This window comes from Anopheles gambiae, chromosome X (genome assembly GCF_943734735.2).
Source record: "Anopheles gambiae chromosome X, idAnoGambNW_F1_1, whole genome shotgun sequence".
Taxonomy (NCBI): Eukaryota; Metazoa; Arthropoda; class Insecta; order Diptera; family Culicidae; genus Anopheles; species Anopheles gambiae.
In genome coordinates, this window is record NC_064600.1 from 17852875 (window position 1) to 17867378 (window position 14504).

The following is a 14504-nucleotide window of genomic DNA, read 5'->3' on the forward strand; positions in this document are numbered from 1 at the left end:
ACGATAATTACAAGGCAGTAGCCTTGGAACGCTACATGACAGAGTTGATGATTAATTAAATTAAACGTTCTTCAGTTGGCTATCAAAACAATGGAGTTTTGTTACATTTCATCGTGAATATTGTTCTTGATGTCTGGTTATTATCGCCCCAAGTGGCAATGTATGAAGTTTAGGTAAAATTTAATCTTGATACGTTCGGTATAATCAACTATACTATTATCAAGGTCAAAAGTACGATTGAACGTTTTCGGCAATGATTCTAATTCAATGAGTTTATGTTTCTGTTTCTTTTTATTCGCTCAAGATATAGTTTTAAAATTGTTTTGCGGGCCGCACGAGCCTCATGCCTGGCTTAAGTGCGTCTCAAGTCCGGGAAATTCGGACCAACCGTGGAAAAAAAACTGACAATAAAATCGAATAATCTTTAAATTCCATACACACGTACCGTTTTCGGCTAGACGCGTCTGTTTATTGCAATACCTTACTAGCTCACCAACGAATACTGTTCGTTACCGGGGTGGCTACGGGGAAGGGCTTGTCTCCCAATCCCGCCTAAGCACCCATTGCAGTTATCGTCTAACAGCTAACTTTTCTTCACGATGCATTTAAAAGTCTGAGCATGTATACTCTTATAGCACCGTCCGCGTTTCTCGCTGCCCTTCTCTCGCTAGCTTTCCTCACGATACTAACGTTTTGTTGCTCTCCTCACCCGCCTCCTCGGACAAGATCGTAATCAGTGTGTTTTCCTCGAGGGTCGTGTCCGTTTCCGGACGGCCGCTACTGGTCGTGCTGCTCAGTATGCTGCTGTCGGGTGCGGGTGGGCCGCGTGGGGCAGGTTTCGCAATTGCTAGTAGGGGCAGTGTGGAGGCGTCCGGCGCAGTCGCATTTGGGTGGTTCGTATTCGCCAGGTTACCGGTGGTGGCGGCCGGATCAGCGATACGCACCCCACCACCCGGCTGACCGTTCTTGGCGCGATGCGGCTGCCGGTCGGTGGACCGGCGAAAACACTCGATGCTGTAGATGACTAGGAAGGTGGTGGCCAGCAGACAGCCGGCACTGTTTAGCAGCGTCGAGACAAGCATCACGTAGTACCAGATGCTGTGCACTTCATTGCAGTTGAAGTCGCTGGAAAAGGAAGCGGATGTGCCCAGAGAGCACGATTAGAACGTTTGCCGAACGCCACGCGTTTACGCACGCTCCCTACCGATACTCGAGCCGTATGATGCCGGCGTCGTGGTATGCGCCTCCAGCGGGCAGCGGTTCGTCAAGCGATGGGTCGGTCGCGTTCGCGCTCATCGGCAGCACGGTCGTTCGGGCCGTCGGGCGCGTATCGATCGTACACACGCACGAGGACGAGTTGACGTTGAACGTAAACTGGGGCTCGCAGCGCAATCCATCCGCGGACAGGTTGGTCGCGTGGATCATCGCGTAGATGAACGCTAGCGCGGTGAAGAAGATGGTCAGCAGCAGCACAATCAGCGCGTTCACGCGCAGAAAGTGAAAACAGTTTTCCCGCCACGGCGACTGCAGCTGGTGCAGTCGGGCCACGTTCTGGGCGGACGTTCCCTTGTCCGTGCCGGTGCGGGCCCGCTTGAACTGAAACAGCACCAGAAACAGCACACCACAAACGATGAGCTGCGGGGGGAAAAAAGGGGGATGAAGATGAGAAAATCATGCCAAAAAGGGGGTCCTCCGCGCTCACACACACGCTCTCGCTACTCACGATCAAACCCGACCAGTACGGATTGTCCTTGGTGCTGGTGGACGGTGACCACACCATGATGTTCAGCCCGATCACGTTCAGCACGATGCCGATCAGTATCTGCAGCACCATGAGCGTGCGGCACAGGCGCAGGTGGCGCAGGTTCAGCGAGTTGCCGGGCGGGTACCGCACCGGGACGGTTTTGTTCACCACCAGCATGCGGCTGTGCCGGAGGCTGCTTCGGGTCGGCTTGTGGCGCCCGATCAGTGTGCTGGCATTTTTGGCGAAGTTTTGCGGCACCGTCGTCGTCATGTAGACGGCCTGGAGAAAAAAAGGAAATAATAAAAATGAGATATTAATTGAGCCAGACAGGAATGGCGCGAGGAGGGGGGGATAGTTTGAACATTAACTCTGGGTATGATTTTCATTTAATTTTAAACTTAAATAACTTTTTATTGAACTAATGGTTGCTACTGATTTTTTCATGTTTTTTTTTTTTTTTTTTTTTTCTTTGGCTCAACAACCGATGTCGGTCAAGGCCTGCCTGTACCCACTTGTGGGCTTGGCTTTCAGTGACTAATTGATTCCCCCCCATAGCAGGATAGTCAATCCTACGTATGGCGGCACGGTCTGTTTGGGGATTGAACCCATGACGGGCATGTTGTTAAGTCGTACGAGTTGACGACTGTACTACGAGACCGGCCTGATTTTTTCATGTATCTTCAGGAAATTTAATTTTCATAAAGGTCACACGATGAAGTTATTTTTCAAAAAAATCCTATTTTTTTTTCTTTTGATACTCCTTATCGTTACGACCGGCATACCCGGATATCGCATACATTTTGTATGTGCTTTAAAATTTGTTGAAAAAAGAAGGCATTAGTTGGTGAAAATTCGGCCATTTTTGGTATGAAATGACTATACGACCCGTAATAAGAATTGGAAACGTAATTTCCCAAAGGATAGAGTAGAAAGCAACGAAAAAGCCACATCACAGTCGATTTTAAAGGGTTTGTTCTAAGAGTCCCTTAAACTGGTGCAGTAAGGTCAGTTTAAGGGAAATAGTTCGACAACCCAATTTTCGAGCTAGGATTTTATGTTTGTTTATTTTTATAGAGACTTTCCTCAGAAATGTCTATTGGGTAGTCTTATTCACGTTGATGAAGAAATGGGAATTTTTAAAACTTAATTTACTATTTTTTTTTAATATTTTGTAATATATGACAACCAATTTATTCATGAGCAGCCTTTAATGCTGCACTATATGTACTATATGTATATGCTTACTAATTATGTACTTCATGGATGATTCTGATAATTTTATTTGAATATGAATAGAAAAGCAGAACATTTCCATAAAAATATGTTTTTGATTTGTTTCTGTTATTTAATTTATTGTACAAAAAATTAAAAGGCATTATATATTATTTCAATATGCATCATGTTCTACGTTTTCCTCATATTTACTCTCTTCTAATCATATTTCAATTATAAGAAATATTACCAATAAAGAAAACTGTGGCAGAATTAGTATTCTATGAAATTCAAACAATACTATAAGTACGTAGGCATATAATTTTTGATAACATTTACTATGAAACAATATAAAGTTATTTTTTTTTATTGAAGTTTAGGTTATTTGGCAAATTATTGTCTACATAACAAATAATAATTGTATTGTAATAATTACAATATCCGTACCTATGTACCAAATTTGAAATTTTAATGGTCAATACAAGAGAAGCTATTGAAGTTTTAATGTGAAAAATACACTGCCATTGCAGTAACAGGTAGGAATTTGATCGAGAGAGCAGATTGCAACGCAGCTTGTCGATATCTACCTGATATTTGCTGCAGAATGGAGGATCAAAATTAATCCATCCAAAACTCAGGCAATTGTCTTTTCCCATCGTTTTAAGAATACGCTGAATCCACCTCTGAGTCAGGGGGCTAATTGTTGATGGGACGACACCCCATGGTCGTTGTCGGTCAAATATCCGGGGTTGCGATGGACTATAAGATCTTCAGGGGATATGTTGAAATGCCCCTATCCACTGATCGGTCGTAGGTCTCGTTTATCACAATTAAATAAGTTGGCAGTTTATAAACAGATAATCCTACCAGTTGCTCATATAGAGAGCCCCAGTACGGAGTACATGTGCGAAAACTCACTTATGTAGGCTACCAAACAAAATGTTACGCATGACCAGTGTTGTTAATTGTCACCATATTTATGACATTCGCAGCTTCGTAGTGGGATAGTTTGATCTTCAACTCTGCGACCGGATATCCGGGTATGATTTTTGTTTTCAAACTAAAATAAATTTTTTTTTAAATGGTAGCTCCTTTTTCATGGGTCTTTAAGAAATTTAAGTCTTATGAAGGGCGGTCGAAATCATTTTTCGTTCAGGATATTAACGATTACCACGATTTTCCAAGAGCGATAATCATTTGTTTAATAACAGTCAGCGCTTTTGCGATGACATGATTGCAAAAAAAAGTAGAATGAATATTATTTGAAATTTATCCTGAGACGCCAGAACTGCGTAATAGTGCATGTACCGATATTTCGCTATTGGACCACTTGATACTAGAGTTGTGCCTCAAGAACCAGAACTGTACGATTCATTCAATTCATCCTAAAGAACGCACGACCTACGTTCATCTAATCAACGTTCATCAATTATTTATAAATCAAAATATAGTTGGAGTTGGTCATGAAAATAACGTCCTACCCGTCGAAATAAAGAAAGCTTAGTCGTTCATTTCCTCCCATACAAATATAAACGTTAACAGTAATACCAGGACGTTCATCAAAAACGTCCAACCCGTCGAAATGAAGAATGTCCTAATACGCTAGGTCGTTCGTTTCCTCCAATACAAATATGAACGTGATCCGTAATATCAGGACATTCATGAAAAGAACGTCGACGACCAATCGTAATAAAGATCATCCTGGTGTGCCTAATAATTTTCAAGATGTAATACACTAATTATATTCTTCTTGCAAAATGAAACAATTTACCATATTTTCTTACATACTACATACTGAAATGAACGAATGAATCGCAATTCAAGTTCGGTTCATCTTAACACTAGGTTTACGGAACCCGTCAATATGACGGAATTTAAACTTTGAAGTGAAATACAGCAATTATCCGCAGTACGCGATATTCGATATACGCGAATTCGCAGTACGCGATTCCTCTAAATTTGACAGCTCCATGTGTTTTTTGCAAATATTTTAATTCTTTGAAATATTTTATGATGACAGCCGCTTCACAAGGAACGCAGATTTATACACCATTGCTGGTATCCTTCCCTTCAAAGAAAAGGTACAAAAACAGTCGGAAAACTGTACAATCGCTGTTTGGTCCTCATTTTTCCTCTAATAAATAGCCTCGCGCAGGCATGAGTACAGTCTTTCCCCGAGTTACGCGAACAATGCGTTTCAGAGACATTTGCGTAACTCGGATATTCGCGTAAGTAATTATTAATGATTTTTGGTTGAATTTAGTTCATTTACGTAATGTATTACTATACTTATTTATTAATATTTATACTTATTTAATGCAATTCATGTAGAAAATTCGGTTATTTCATTTTAGTAATTTTAGTGATTTAAAAGTTTTGGAAAAATTGCAAATTATTTTTCATTTGACAGTTGATGGAGAAAATTGTACTGAATTGACAGCTAAACTGTCCAAAAAAAAATTCGCAAAACTCAAATTTACGTAACTCGAGTGTCGCGTAACTCGGGGAAAGACTGTAATTAAGGGTAATCTAGAATATATTACACATTAAATTAATAAGGAAAAAACTTCATTTCTGGATTCAAACGCCCTACCATTTCAATGAGTAGAACATATTAATGCTTAGAAGGCAATTATAAATCATTTTGTAAAACTTTTAGTTGGTCATTTTGTAAAAAAAAAAACAAAAAATATACAAATAATTGTATGTATATAAATGAGAAAAATAATTACATCTCGTGGGATACCCGGTCGTAGAGATGAAGGTGTAAATTTGATCATTGAGATAACGGTTTGAATTTGTTTACGAAGAGTTTACGATGGCAGAGAAAAAGAAAACAAAAATAACGGCCATCATTGGGAAGGTGCCAAAACGAGCGTCACAACTATTTAGGACTGACGCGTTGACGTTTGTCTTTGACCGCAAAGCGCCAATTTTCGTTCGATCAAAGGCGTTCGTGGTGATGGTTTTCCCCCCGCGTTGCTTTCTTTACTGATTTTCTCGCCCAACACACCCAAGCATCCCGACTGGCGGCACGTAAACGCAATGCCCTAGCCACGGTAACACGATCGCAATAATGTGAAGGTTCACGTCGAGGGCATTTTTTGTGTTGTTTCTCAAATTGCAAACATTTGTTTTTCGGAATGTTACTCGAAACTACCTCCAGCTCGAAGCGTTCCAGCCACCGATAAGAACGCTCAAATGTGCAGGCAAAAAAGCACGAAGTGAGCAACGTACAAACAGCAAAAACAAAACAAAGAACAAAAAATAACGACAAGTTTTACCCACCGTTTGTCGCTGTATGTTCAAAAACTGCCAACCATCAATACGCAGTGACTCACGGTTACATGTGTACATTCCAGCGCACACCACACACAAGTCGGCCAAGTCAGCAGAGTGAGAATTAATATGAGATCATTCCCGTGCAGTCTCGTGAGGGGAAAAGGTGGGGTGGGTGGGTGGCTTGAGCTTGGAATTCGAGCGAATAGTTCTCTCCTGCACACGAGGCCCGAAAAAGGGGGGAAAAAAGGTCCGGTTAAGGGCAAATGCAGCCACCTGCACACATATGCACACACATATATATGCTCCAACATACCTCTCACCCCCTCTCATCCCCCTCCGCCCACACTTGCATACATACATTTTTCACGGTTGAGTACCACCGCGCGCGCGCGCGCACCCGTTCATCAGACGCGAGCTAACAAAACAAACACACCAAACAACGGCTGAAAGCGGAACCGATCGTAACAATAAGCCCTACACCCACCTCCCCGCTCCACCCTCCAACCATTGAGCCAAGGGCGGTTGGGTTTGTTTCGTACGACATCCGTTTCCGTTTTTTGTCGTTTCCAGTGTCGCTCCGCGGAAAAGCGACAGGGCCAGAAACATCCAACAATAGTCTATTGTGTGAAAAGCGCGCGCGAGCGCCCGTGTGTGTTGCGCTGTGGCCAGTGCGCGTGGTCCGATGTTCGAATCTCGTAAGGGGACTGTAATGGCCCGTGTTGCTAATTCAGCCAACATGGATCACGCGGAAGTTTCCACTTTGGGCCGGGTGGCGTCATCCACCTCATGCCCTCCGAATTAATGAAAAAAAAAAAATAAGTGCCATACAGTGGAGCCTCTCATTACGGGTCCAGCGAACCAGTAGTTCGCATAAAGAGCAAGTCTAAATGGCCCACAAATACTACTGTAAACGAACAAATCTAACGAGCAACAATGTTTGCGTTATTGATACATGTTGTTTTTAAAGATTCAATGTTGTTCGTATGAAAAGAGAATGGAAAAAAAATGTATGTTTGCTGCTCACTCATAAAGGCAAGATTTTTGTATGTTTGGAGACAATCTGTAGCGGATGTCAGTAGAAAAAGTGTCGTGGAAGCTTAAGTTTTATAATTGTTTCAAAATTTTCCTGATTAAAAACATTACACAACAGACAGGAAGAATGTGATGGTTGTGGAGGTTGCTTTTAATTGTTAAGATTCAAATTCATCAATGGCCAATGTGTTAGCAACAAATATTAATCGTTTTTAGTTTTTTTGTCAATTGTTGCTATATTGCCCCAATCGTCAATTGGGGCAATATGGGCCACAACAACTGCGCTTAGGTAATGGTCTATGCTTATGCGCACGTTTCTTGAAATGTATTTTCGTTCTATCTTTTGTTTTGCTGGTCAGGAAAGCCCTTAAAATTCTTCCTTAAAAATATGTTATCAAAATTAAAACAGTTTTTAACACGTTTAAATCTACAAAATCGAATCTTTTGAAGCTGTGCCTGTTATCATTATTGAGGCGACAAATACAAAATCATAGCCTCACCAAGCGCCGTATGTCAAAAGCATCTGCCCATTTTGCCCCACGTGAAGCATTTTTGTATTTTTTGTCATATATATAGCCTCTGCCACAGGACCATCGATGCCGACTCGCAGATCGACGCAGTCTACACGGACATCAAGGCTGCCTTCGATAGCGTTCCGCACGCCTTGCTGCTCGCAAAGCTCGAAACGCTTGGTCTGCTTGTGCAGCTGCTGGCCTGGATGCGTTCCTATCTAGCTGGTCGCACAAACTGCGTGAAGATGGGACCCCATACGTCGCGCCGTATCGATGCTTCTTCGGGGGTGCCGCAGGGGAGTAACCTTGGACCGCTGCTGTTTGTCATTTTCCTGAATGACGTAACACGGTTGCTCCGTCCTGACGGCCACCTACTGTATGCAGACGACGCGAAGCTGTTCCTGCCTATCCGTGACCGGTCAGACCAACTCCGCCTTCAAGCCACTCTAAGTGCCTTCCAGTCATGGTGCTCTTTGAATGGTCTTGAATTGTGCGTCGAGAAGTGTGTTGTCGTTACGTTTGCGAGAAAGCGGTGCCCCTTAGTGTATGACTATGCGTTAAATGGATCTACCATTGGGCGCAAAAGCTGTGTCACGGATCTAGGAGTGCTCCTTGACGAAAAGTTGAGCTTCCACGACCAGCTAGAGCACGTTGTCACTAAGGGTAACCAATTGATCGGCTTACTAAAACAAATAGCACGAGACATCACTGACCTGATCTGCATCAAGACGCTATACTGTGCTTTGGTGCGACCAGTGTTAGAATACGCTTCAGTAGTATGGTGGCCTACAGCTGCTGTTTAGAGTCGATCCAGCGCAAATTCACGCGGTTCGCATTGCGCTCCTGGAGTGTCCAACTTGACTATGAGGGAGATTCATGTCAAATGCTTCACCGTACAACTTTGATCGTATGAACTTCTTCGTCTTCTTTGGCTCAACAACCGTTGTCGGTCAAGGCCTGCCTGCCTGTACCACTAGTGGGCTTTGGCTTTCAGTGACTAATTGATTTCCCCCCATAGCAGGATAGTCAATCCTACGTATGGCGGCTCGTTCTATTTGGGGATCGAACCCATGACGGGCATGTTGTTAAGTCGTACGAGTTGACGACTGTACTACGAGACCGGCTAATGAACGTATGATCGTAATGAACTAAAAAAACCCAAGAAAGTAAGATATTACTCATACCATCAGTGGCGGACGCTCTAACTCGTTTTTTATTCTTATGCATTACTCCAGATATGTGCAAAACTTTGGGAATTCCTGAACAATTCTTTAACCTCGTATGTCGTCATCACATTGATGAGACTTCTCACAATCCGACCAGTATCTAAAAACTCTCATAGCTTGGAAAACCAAGCATAGCCATTCTATAAATTTTCGGTACTTGTGATCTAATCTTAGGTCATTTAATAGGCACGCGAAGTACAAATGTAGCATTTTGACAACGCTGATGACTTATAATGATAACTCATAATTAAAGGTAAACGGTAATTATAATTATAAAGGTAATTATAGCTAAACTCAAATTATAGCCCGATAACGATCAGCCAATATTGGCAAGCTATGTTGCCATTTGTTAAGGAAAAGAGATCAAGACATCTGATTTTTAGCAGCATAGCTAATGATTATCTACGTTAATCAAGTGAAGACCGTGATATCCGTGGTTTCTGAACTGCTCAGAAATCCTCAAATTAGAAAATGCATGAAAATATTAGGAATCCGACTTTAGCGTGCCGCCGCTATTAAAACAACTTCTAAAACATCTAACTATCTAACCAAAGAAGCCTCTAACGCACTGCACTCTTCGTCTATCAAACAACTAAAGCCCGCGTTATAGCTCCAGTGGAATTGAACGTGAAATTTTGTGTGTTTTGCTATATTTCATTAAATAGTGATCGAAACACAAAGTATATTGCTGGATTATTTTTTCACCGTGAACAATGCGCGGAATCACAATGAGATGCATTTAACTTATTATTTCAATATGTTTTATAGTCTAAATAGTTGGGGAATTGAATATCCTTTCTTTTGGTGCACAATAAGCCATATTCTGATTGGCATTTAATTAAATAAAGCAGGAAACTCCAACATTTCACGTTCCAGTTTAATGGAACTGTAATCCAGGCTTGAGGCTTGTAATCAAATGTTGAAACCTTCTTCCTAAGCGGATCAAAATTAGCACACCCACTTTTCTTGTCTAATAATTTACAATCTATTTCAGCTTCATTCAAATAACTGTCAAAGTTCTTCCCGGGCCAGTTTGAACGTCTTTGCGGGCCGTATGTTTGACATATCTGTTGTAATGCATGGCAAATAGTTTTTAAAATGTGGTAAAATAAAAAAAATAAAATTTACTTTGAAATTCTTGGCATGTCTAATACGATAGTAATCAATCGAGTTTATTTAAATACCAATCTAAAGCAGTGGATTTCAATCTTTTTGCAGTTTTCTCCCCATGTAAGGTGTCGTAGAATATAGTTCCCCACTCATGTAGGATTTCATTCCCCACTCACATGTTCATGAGGGGAGGGGGGAGGAGTGGTGGGGGTCTGAGCGTGTCATACCATGGTATTTAGCGAAATTTTGTTCAAAATTCCCCTAAAAAATAAAATATAATTCCCTGCATGAGGGGGATTCCCCACCGGGATCTAAAGTCTTCCCACAAACATCGCCGTGTGCTTGCTCAGAGTGTGTTTGTGGCAAAAATCATAACACATAACATCATTAACGCTCCAGATCTGTTGGCAAAATAAAATAGCAATTCTCCTGCTACTGTTCTAAGACACTATGAACAGTTAAGTATTGATCGTAGGATGCAAGTTTATAGCTATATTGAACCTTTGTTGCATATGTCTCGAAGTTTTAACTGGTTCTATTTTTTTTTTTTTTTTCTTTGGCACAACAACCGCTGTCGGTCAAGGCTTGACAGTACCCACTAGTGAAGCGAGCTTGGTTTTCAGTGACTTATTGTTATCATAGCAGGATAGTCAGTCCTACGTATGGGGGCACGGTCTATTCGGGACTTGAACCCATGACGGGCATGTTGTTACGTCGTACGAGTTGACGACTATACCACCAGACCGGCCCCGTTTATTAATTTATAAATTAATTATAATATTTCAATCGATACGTTTAAAAGCACCTTTTAGCTACATAAATATTACACACTTGACCCCAATTAAGATTAAGATAGATCGTTTGCTAACGCATAGTGTTGAGATAGTTTATTAAAATTGCTTACACCAATGCAAAGGCGATAAGTAAATAAATTATTATTATTTTTAATTTCTCGTAAGGACGGCCTGTTTGGCCGTATCATAAGGTAAATAAATTATATATTGAAGGATATTGAAAGTATACAAAAGGCGAATATTTTTTATCAAAAAGACACGTTTACTATTGAGGTACTTCCAACAGATTAGTTATAGTTTTTTTTCTAACAAAACAGATTGGCGCAACAGCTAACATCAGTATTGACTGGTTGATAGTATGGGTAGTACATGCCTTTAAAATTACGATAAATACAAATGGGACACTATTCCAAGGTACTTGGAACCTAAGGTGGACATGGCTTATCAAGCCGTAATGCAAGGCATTTGAATAGTTCTGGTAAAACAAATCTGAAAAGTGAAATATACACGTGGCAGCACTGATGTGTTCTATCGCAAAGGCATTAGCGTTCACAATTTTGGGTAATTTTCATGGCCCTTAAAGACAATATTGTTCCAAATTGAAGATTGAAAATGTTGCACATCGCAGTCGCAGGGTAGCGTGTTAGAAAGCGTAGCAGAAAATAACATTATCATTTCAGTAACAAAGTAAAGGCAAGGTTCTCATAGTTGTCGGACACTTCCTTGACTCTTTCATATTGGAAGTGAACTTCATATGACTATTCATTCATATGGAAGCTCCTTTGAAATTCCTATTGAATTTGTCCAACAAGGGTGCTATAGAGTCCAATTCCTATTACATTCCTATAAAAGAGTCAATACAGGGTTTCCAAGACCTGTTGTCCGGTATAGGGCCGGTCTGGTGCTACAGTCGTCAACTCATACGACGTAACAACATGCCCGTTGGGGGGGTTCAAATGGGTTCAAACCCAGAATAGACCGTGCCCCCATACGTGAGACTGACTATCCTGCTATGGTAACAATAAGTCACTGAAAGCCAAGCTCCCCTCTCTAGTGGGTACAGGCAGGCCTTGACCGACAGCGGTTGTTGTGCCAAAGAAGAAGAAAAGAAGAAGTTTACAGCATGGTCTAATTCTTACAGACAAGTGATACACGTTCCAGCCAAAACCAAAATAAGCCGTGCCGCATCTGACGTGTGTTTTCGAACACGACAATTGAATTGAAATGGACAGTGTAGCAAAAACGGCTTGTCTTGTTTGTAAGTGGTAGACGCTCGTGTTTTTCAAATCGAGGATTGTTAGTAGATTGTAGACATTTGTTAATTGGTATGGAAAACCCTGTATTGTGTCCCACAGCTATGAGCACTCCTGGAAAACCCTGTAATGTTCTTTTTTGTAATATCGTTTTAACACTGGAACTTGCCATAAAAATTGCATTGAAAAGAGTTTTTCGTCAGCATTTTAGTATGAAGGGAAGTTATCTTCTTCTTATTCTTTTTCTTGTTTTTTACATACCTCAGACGGTCCGCCGGCAGGGCCCGCGACCGGGTCGGGCAGTTTGATGGTGATGGTTTTGATCGTCGAGTTGGGCCGCGAGCAGCGGGGCGTACTGGTGGTGGGCGGTTCGGTTCCTCCGTCGCCGACCGCACTGCCGGGAGAGACCGAGGGTGACCGCAGCGGGGCGGTCGAGGCGCCGCTGGACGCGGGCGAACCGGTGATCGGTGGTGTAGCCCCGTTGTCGAACGGCCGGATCGGCGGAGTGACGGGCGAGCCGGAGCTCCCCGGCGGACTGCGCGGTTCGTCCAGTGTCAGGGCGATGCTGGTGGTGGTGGTGTTGGTCGTAGCTGGTGCCGTGCTGAGACCGAAAAAGTCCGACTTGGCCGTACTGTGCACCGAGCGGCGGTCGGGAATGTTCTCGTCGAACCGGAACTGTATGTCCGGAAACTGGATGGTCCGGCCGGTCAGGGAGGTGGAGGTGGACAGGTTGTCGTAGAAGCTTAGTGGCCGCTCGCCGGTGCCGGGCGGTGCCGGCGCACCGCCACCGGTCGGTGGCATACCGTGTGGCGTCGTCATTTCGCTCTGTTGGCCCTTCTTCCCGCACCGAGCGCTCGCAGCGCTTAATGGTGGCTGTTGCTGCGGATGCTGGCAGCCGAACGAATCGGTCGAAGAATAAAAAATGGCGCTTCCCGCACCGTCCACAGGCTACAGGTACAGGTGTGCACGGTGTGTGCGCGCGCGCGTATGTGTATGTATGTTTTTGTTTGATCGCTCGCTTACAGGTGACCTTCGATGGCTGCGGCGATGACCATCGCGCGCACGAGGAGATGATATTTCCCTGCTTCAGCCGCGCACAGCGTCCGGAAAGGTTGTTGCCTCAGCTTCGCAGCGCCGAACCATCTGCGTCATGGCGCACACACAGACGCACGCAGCACTGGGCAGACACGTGGCTTTTGGATGCGATCTGCAACGGTTGATTGCGAGGAAGGCTTTTGTTTTCGCGGGGAGAGGAGGCAGGCTCGGCAGGGTACCTGGCGAGGGAGATACCGGTTTTTGTCCAGCATTTCTCGACGGGCTGCCTTTTTTGCCTTTTCGGCTTTGCTTTGGCAGCTGACCCCCGGCCGCACGCTCTTCGGGGGCTGCCCCTTGTGTTTCTCGCTTCCACAAAATTCCACCAAACAAACGCACAGATAATTTGAATAATTATGCTTTAATGCAACACGGCCCTCGTCTTCCACCCTTCTCCATCCGCTCGATCACACACACACACACACACACACATAAACGCACTCTATCTCTCTTTCTCTCCCGTTCGTTATGCTGCTTCTTCGATCACTCTGCTGCTAGCCAGCTTCAGTGAAGCGTCCACTACTTTCACTCATCAACGGCGGCCATTTCTCCACGCGGAGGCACGATGCCCGTCTTCACCTGTACCCCACTTCCAATGTACACACGCGCGCACCCACAACTCGTCCCCAAGGTTCCCGCTGTTGCTCTCTCACACACTTCGCAAACACTGTGTTGGGGTTTGATTGAAGTTTGGTGTTGTGGTTGTTTGGTCACTTTACTTCCACTTGGGCTGGCCAAGACAGAAGGTGTTGGCAGGAGGACCGTACAACAATTCGCTAAGGACGGACGGACACACCACCAGTGGAAAACGGCGGCATGCACGCGCGGCGAGGGAAAACACCAGAATGCGCTGGCTGGGCCGAGGAACTGTATGGCCGACGGAGCGACACAAAAAAAGATGCCGTCCGCACGCACCGTGAGAGCCTACGGGTACGCGCATACATGCTCGCGTCGGTTTGCTTTTCTGAGCGATCGATCGTTGAGAGAGCGAGAGAAACGCGCGATCAAACTAGGGATGGGTAATTCGGTTCTTTTAAGTGAACGTGAATGAATCAAGTCGTTCACCACAAACAACGTGAACGTGTTTGTTTCGTTCTTTTACACATAGCATAGGGCAAGGTTGTAAGAGGCGAATGAGGCCAATCGGCGCAAACTCTCTATAAAAATCAACAAAAAAAGATAGGGAAAGGTAGGTAAAGACGGACACTGTGGGAAAGATGGACGCTTATCAAAAATACACCATGACG

The 14504-nt window shown here is 43.7% G+C and overlaps 1 protein-coding gene across 1 annotated transcript; it reads right to left on the reverse strand.

The window, feature by feature from the left end:
- Positions 1-272: 272 nt before the first annotated feature.
- Positions 273-14444, reverse strand: LOC11176054 (uncharacterized). The gene is made up of 4 exons (XM_061641606.1): positions 12427-14444; positions 1724-2023; positions 1205-1635; positions 273-1125 (listed from the first exon to the last, which is right to left on the reverse strand). The coding sequence occupies exons 1-4, from the start codon at positions 12982-12984 to the stop codon at positions 678-680; spliced, it is 1737 nt and encodes a 578-aa protein (XP_061497590.1). The 5' UTR covers positions 12985-14444; the 3' UTR covers positions 273-677.
- Between the last annotated feature and the right edge of the window lie 60 nt (positions 14445-14504).

Excerpts from the sequence above, each read along its gene's own strand:
- LOC11176054 (XM_061641606.1), bottom strand. The coding sequence starts at position 12,984 with ATGACGACGCCACACGGTATGCCACCGACCGGTGGCGGTGCGCCGGCA. Across the intron at positions 1,636-1,723 it reads CGTACTGGTCGGGTTTGATC|CTCATCGTTTGTGGTGTGCT; the intron begins GTGAGTAGCGAG and ends TTCCCCCCGCAG. Across the intron at positions 1,126-1,204 it reads ATCATACGGCTCGAGTATCG|CGACTTCAACTGCAATGAAG; the intron begins GTAGGGAGCGTG and ends TTCCTTTTCCAG.